Raw genomic sequence first — 6,856 nt, 5'->3', positions numbered from 1 at the left:
GTTTACTTACCACGACCGTTGACATTAAGTGGTTACTGGTCGGTAGGTCTAACGGAAATAACAATAGAGCATTCAAAGTGATTGTCAGTCAACGATACGGAACTATTTGTGTACTCTAATTTGTGTGACGACACCATTGACGGAGAGAGGGAATTACCCCTACTTAGGAGAGTATACATGGAGAACGAGGGTAATAAGGTGTTCCAAGCTCCTTACGAAGTACCTCTCAGAATCGGTCATGTTAGTGACGTTCATATGTATATAAAGGACGGTCATGGTCACCCTGCCATATTCATCACAGGTACCGTGACAGTGACACTACTCCTCAGACAGAGCCCGTTTCATTAGTGTCAAGAATGATTGGATCTACGTACGTATCGGACCCTAGAATATGGAAATCATTTTATCAAAACATGATGAGCGGGAAATTTGATCCCAGACATTACAGGGGACGTCAGTCCGGAGGGTGTATTGCAGGTATGTACAACAAAAAACCGTACATGATACCCGTGAACCCTCACGTGACCCCCGAAAATGAAAACAAGATGGTCATTGGTAAACAGGTCACGCCCACTGCAGCCATAGAAGAAAGAGCAAAATCAGAAATGAAGGAAGCAATCAAAGAGGACACACCCCACGTTCCCGTTAGAAAAAATATAAAACCAAAAAAGGTTGCTTCATCTGTCAGTTATAAAAAAACACCAAGGTAGTCACAACGTCCAAGCATCATCCACCCACTAAAAAAAGGAAACTTGGGGGGAAAAGCAAAACCGTGCAGGAAGGACGAACAATTTTCAACAAACCCTCACAACAACATGGCTTTCCTGAGTGATAAGCTTAAAGACATTGCACAACCTGCCGAGCTGTCTCTTTTCACGGTTCCACCTAATCAAGTTGCCGTAGAAAAGATATATTTTTCTGAATGCAGACCCGTGTCATCGCTTAGTACAGAAGATGCAGCAATCGAAATACCTGTACTAGGACAGGGAAGCGAGTACATGGACTTGCGGAGATCGAGACTTTACGTTAAAGAGAGAATATTAAAGACTGACGGCACTGCCCTCGCATCGCAGGAAAAATCAGGCTTTGTCAATTTACCATTACAGAGCATATGGTCTCAAGTGGATACATATATGAATGGAAAATTGGTGTCGCTCAACACCAATAATTACCCATGGAAGGCCTATCTTAAGGTCCTGTTATCCAGTGGAGAGGACGTGACACAGTCCCAACTTCAATCTCAACTGTATTATCAGGACGGCTACGACATGGACGATCCCGATGCTGCTACAGGATAAAACGTTGGTTTGATATACAGATACGATTATACACAGAAAAGTCGGGTATTTGACATGGAGGGACCCTTATATGAAGACATATTTAGGTTGGACAAGTACCTCGTGAATGGAGTCGACTTACACTTGAAACTATTTCGTAACAGAGCTCCGTTTGTGATAATGAGTGGTGAGGACAGTCCAGCATACAAGTTTGAAATACTCGACGTGGCATTCAAAGCTTGCATGGTCAGGGTTGATAGTGGCGTTCTCATCAATCATGCCGCAATACTCAAGGAGGTCACGGCAGAGTACCCTCTGACGAGAACTGAAGTAAAGATGAACACGATCTCCTCCGGGATTGGTACGTTCATCTGGCAGAACGTCTGGTCCAACAATTTACCTACAAAAGTGTATTTCGCTTTTGTTAAACAGACGGCAGTGAACGGAGATTACACTAAAAATCCGTTCAAGTTCTTGAACCTTGCGCAAGAAATCGGTCTGTACGTTAACGGAGAAAGCATACCTGCTCGCCCCATTAAAATGGACGTAGGAGACAACAGAAATTACGTCACACCATTTGTCAACCTTTTTGAAGTAGCCGAATAATGGAACGATGATTCGGGACTCACGATTACTAGAGAAAACTTTAATCAAGGATTTACGGTTTATGGGTTTACTCTCACACCCTGTGGACTTGGAGAGGAATATATAAACCTGGTCAGACAGGGAAGTGTCAGACTCGAGGTGAAGTTTGCGAGCAACACCACAGAAACCTTAAATTGTGTAGCTTATGCAGAATTTCCAGCTCTCATAGACCAGTCCAGAGACATAAAATATGCATATACAAGTATGAACACAGAACAACTAAAGTGTGCCATGAAGGAAATGAAACTTTCCGTCAATCATGGTGTTTATTCTAGTGACACTTTACCTCGTAGCGTAACGTATCCGTCTATCATCGTATGTAACACAGATCCCTCACATCTGCCAGGAACACACTGGGTAGTGTTCTGGCTTCAGAGTCCCAAGCATACGGAATTCTATGACAGCTTAGGAAAACTGCCAAGACATTACAGCGAACATTTCGACAATTTCATAAAGAAAACCTCAACTTCCTGTTTATACAATAACGTGAGAGTTCAAAGAAAAGGAGTATTTACCTGTGGATATCATGTTTTGTTTTATATCTTCATGAAATGTAGAAATGTGTCTATGTCCGATATTGTACATATAATGAGACAATGTATTTCACCAGACAAATATGTATATGAATATGTAACCCATAATTTCAAATGTGTGTAAATAAAGTAGTGTGTAGTAAAATAATAAAAAAAAAATAAAAAAAAATACGTGTGTATCTTGTCTATATATTGTGCTAAATATGTGACGATTACTCATTTAAAGTCCGACTTTTGAGAAGGATACATCATGTCATCGTGGTGGGAAACGATATCTCTATTACCCTTTAAATCACCAACGACAATATTGATTGCGGGCGCCACGATGTCCGGCAAGACTACTCTGACCTTCGATATTTTAAAACAGGCTTCTGGCATGTTTGAAGAAAACCCTACCAAAATAGTGTTTGCATACGGAGAATATCAGTCATTACTAGAACAGATGGAAAAGGATATACCAGGTCTAATTTTACACCAGGGTCTGCCGTCCAGAGAAGAAATACATGAATGGAGTCAGGGAAACGGTCACACCGTTCTCGTTTTGGACGACATGATGAATGAAGTGGCTTCAAATTCTGAAACTGTCAATCTTTTCTGCATATCAGCACATCATAAACGAATTTCAATCTTATTCCTATCTCAGAATTTGTTTTTACGCGGTAATATTTTCAAAACCATATCACTAAATTGTCAATATGTCCTACTATTTAGAAACATCAGAGATGCTCGTCAAATTGTTACATTTGGAACCCAGGTGTTTCCCGGGAAAAGCAATTACTTTAAACAGGCTTACGAAAAGGCAATGAGTATTTCGCCGTATAGCTATTTATTAGTCGATCTACACCCTTCTTCCGATAATAAATACAGACTGCGCACACGCATACTACCCAATCAAGATACCATCGTTTATTTACCAAAAGGATAACTATCAATCATATCAATTAAATCTGTCAGTCAAAATGAGTCGTTCAATGAGAGCACACGCTTGTTATCTACAACTATTGTACGAGGCAAGCGTTAAACAGAGAAAGGTCTTGATTCAGACCATCACAAATGATCAGTTACATGCCTTGTGTGAAGTAGCCCTGAATGTGTACAGAGACTCGTTTGACCTGCCCGGTGTTTACATAAAGAAACTGAAACCTTTCAAGACTGTTATTCGCTCACTGATTAGCAGGCGTGTAGGACGTAGTCGTAAAAAATCAACACTTCTACGGCGTCACGGTTTATTACCCTTATTGTTAAAACCTGCTCTACAGGCAGTTAAGGAGTACGATGGCCCAGGAACTCATTCTGATTCCCAAGATGAAATACGAGATGATGGTGACCTCTCAGTTGAATAATGAAGCCAGTGCACCTAACAATACTGTCACGAATCAACAGGAAAACCCCTCGATGAAATCGAGTACACAGGACTATCCACCGACGCATTCGTTTGTGAACATTTTGAAGTTTGTTATTCCCAACAAATTTCAGAAAAAAGCAGAAGGTTTACTAGATTTCCTGACAAGGCACGGTAACACTGTTTTAAAATTCAACCAAGGAGGTGAATTGATATATAAAGGAGACATAATAGAAGGTTCACACATAATGGACCTCATTAGAGACGCCGTGACTGTCCGCACAGCACACAGGCCACGTGGATATAAAGAGTTTTACGCTGGGATGGAGGAGATACACACACCCATTTCGTTTATCAGTAATACTGATCGTAAATCACTCCTGTCGGCCGACATCTCTCCCATTCAACGTGGTAACGGTTATATAGTCAAAAAACGTTCGAACGGACCACCACCTGGAGAACATGTGTCAAAGAAAACTAAAAAGACAGGCATTAAATGGATTAAATTTTAATATTATCACAATTGTATATACAATGAAAATAAAATATGTACAAATGTATGTCTTTATATCTTTTAAAGTTTCATATATTGACTTAGTATATATTTATACTCTCCAACAAAAAATACAAGGAGAGTATGGTAACAGGCCATTGTCATAGAAATCATACACACATGGGAATTACTGGATTTACTGGTTTTACTGTTACGAAAACGTACAAAAATGTGTCCATGAACTAAAAACATTACGTTGAGTTGCATAAAAAACGTTACACGAACGAAAAATTAAAAACCCTGTGACGAAAAATCGAATCATGACATGTACAGTAGTATTAATTTTGATACGATACTTATATGAAATAAAGAAGGTTTGTTTAAAAAATGATTCATTACACTTACAAGTGATTGGATTTTTGTTCACGAATCGAAAATGTTTTCTTTTCTGTAAAAAAAACGAGACATTAACACATTTCTTTTCGTAGAATTGTACAATAATTGTTACCTGAGCAAAATATTAAACAGCTTGGATAAAAAACCATTAGATGAAAAGTTGTATGATATTTGAAACGATGTTAATATAGAATAAAGAAGGTTTATTTAAAATACGTTACACGCGTGTTATAGAGGCGTTTGATTATTAATTCTACCGAATCAAAAACGTAAACGTTTTGTTATCACAGAATCGCTCCATGAACAGAAAAAGTTAGGGTGGTACAAAAAAAAACTGACATGAATGAAAAAAAAACATTTCATGATATATATGGACATTTTTTCAATACCCATACGGTAAGGTGTCAAATGTATCCCACTGAATACAACGTTTGGTATATACAATTTTATATTTTTTTTCTTCAACAGAAGAATGTATTTTTCTTTTTCTTTTTTGTCTGGTTATTTTGTGGGGGTTTGTTACACTAATGCTGCCGACTTCTTCACGCGGTGCTTCAATTAAACCCAACATGCTTTCAAAATTGAGCATTTTTGCATTGGTATAATTCAGCGTAAAGCCTCTTATTTTGCAAACACTATACCCTTTATATGTAATGTACGAGTACTGCTTTGGACCCCCGGATACATAGTGTGTGATGTGGTCGTCTGGGTCAAGTTCACTAGTCAGTTCGCCAAGATAATCCCCCAGGTCCGGGTTAAGGTCACTCTGCCCACTGACATATATTACGGAATCTGTGTCGTAGTACAACACGCGATTACCCAGCATTTCTAGGATACCATATAATTTAAGTCTAGCCCAGCATGTTGTCATGCTAGCCACGAATATATTGGTTTGATCGTTTTCAAGTATGAAGTGCTCATCATTCTCCCAAGTCACTTGGATGGTATCATCGGTTACGATGTGAAAATCTTGTATGATTTTTGTTCTATCGGACAAGCATTGAAAAAACTTGTCGGCCTCATACTCATGAAAATATGTAGTCTGTGGCATATTTAATCGTTGACCAAACTTTCCCCAAAAAGAATTCAAAAGTAACTTTGCGAGAGATCTCAGGGCCTTGTTTTTTCTAATATTGTCTGGATTGAGACGAATACCTTCTCTTTTGAAGTACTGCTCTATATACTGGGCAGCGTCTTCTTCCGACTGAACCCAGGCGGGCCAATCGCTAGACTCTTGCTTGATTTTAAGAAATAAATTAATGTATTCCCCGAAAAGACCTCCTTCCTCTGTGGAAGGATCATATTGACTACTTTCATTAAAATGGTACACTTCAAAGATTTCTATAACCTTGTAACCTTTCTCCACCGCCTTGAAGATTTCGGGTGTGCACCATGTGCCAGTCATCGCCCTATCACTGTCGGGGCACTGACACCGTTTCTCAGAGCATCATTCTGCACACGTACGACAGAGAGCAAATGTAAGCTTCCCGTTTAACTTTTGAGGTAAGACGGGGTGATAAAGGCCCTTTGGCGGTAAAATTGTGACTTTTGCAATGCCAAAATATTCTGAAATATCCTTAAACCCCTGTGTAATAATGATGGGATGTTTGATTGGATACTTTTCGTATTTATTGATGTAAGGATACAAGGAAGTGAAATCGACGTAGTGCAATTTTTCATCGTCTTTCACTTTATAATGTAGCTTTGTGGCGTTAGTTCTACCCCCAAAGAAAGAGTCTCTGGGATCTAGTCTCTCCTTGATATCGAGACTGTCACATACAACCTTAGCATCCTGACAAGTGTTTAGTAATTTATCAAACTCGTGTTCCGATATGCTATGATAATTTATACCTAAAGTTCTTATATAGTTTTCTTTCTTTTTTGTGAGAGCAAATAACTCGTTCATGGATTGTTTGGTACGTTGAAGCTTCACTATATTCCTATTGAGAGGAAAGCATTAATTAATTAATTCAACTTCCCAGTTCTCTTTTAAAAACTTGGTCCTGTAGACCTTTGAGCAAACCCCTGCGATGGTTATTTCATTGAAGGGATCTACTTCATAGGTTGGCTCGTCACCGTGTGTGGCGCTGCTCGTTATGTCTAATAAAATGCTTCGAAACTTGAGGCAAGTTTTTCTTAATATATCCATATCGCTGCGACAGTAATCTAC

General features: G+C 39.0%; 1 protein-coding gene across 1 annotated transcript; it reads left to right on the top strand.

The window, feature by feature from the left end:
- Positions 1-1,352: 1,352 nt before the first annotated feature.
- Positions 1,353-1,883, top strand: LOC117340618 (uncharacterized protein F54H12.2-like). The gene has a single exon (XM_033902381.1). The coding sequence runs from the start codon at positions 1,353-1,355 to the stop codon at positions 1,881-1,883; it is 531 nt and encodes a 176-aa protein (XP_033758272.1).
- The last annotated feature ends 4,973 nt before the right edge of the window (positions 1,884-6,856 follow it).

This window comes from Pecten maximus, chromosome 13 (genome assembly GCF_902652985.1).
Source record: "Pecten maximus chromosome 13, xPecMax1.1, whole genome shotgun sequence".
NCBI lineage: Eukaryota > Metazoa > Mollusca > Bivalvia > Pectinida > Pectinidae > Pecten > Pecten maximus.
This window is presented reverse-complemented; position numbering and strand designations above follow the sequence as displayed.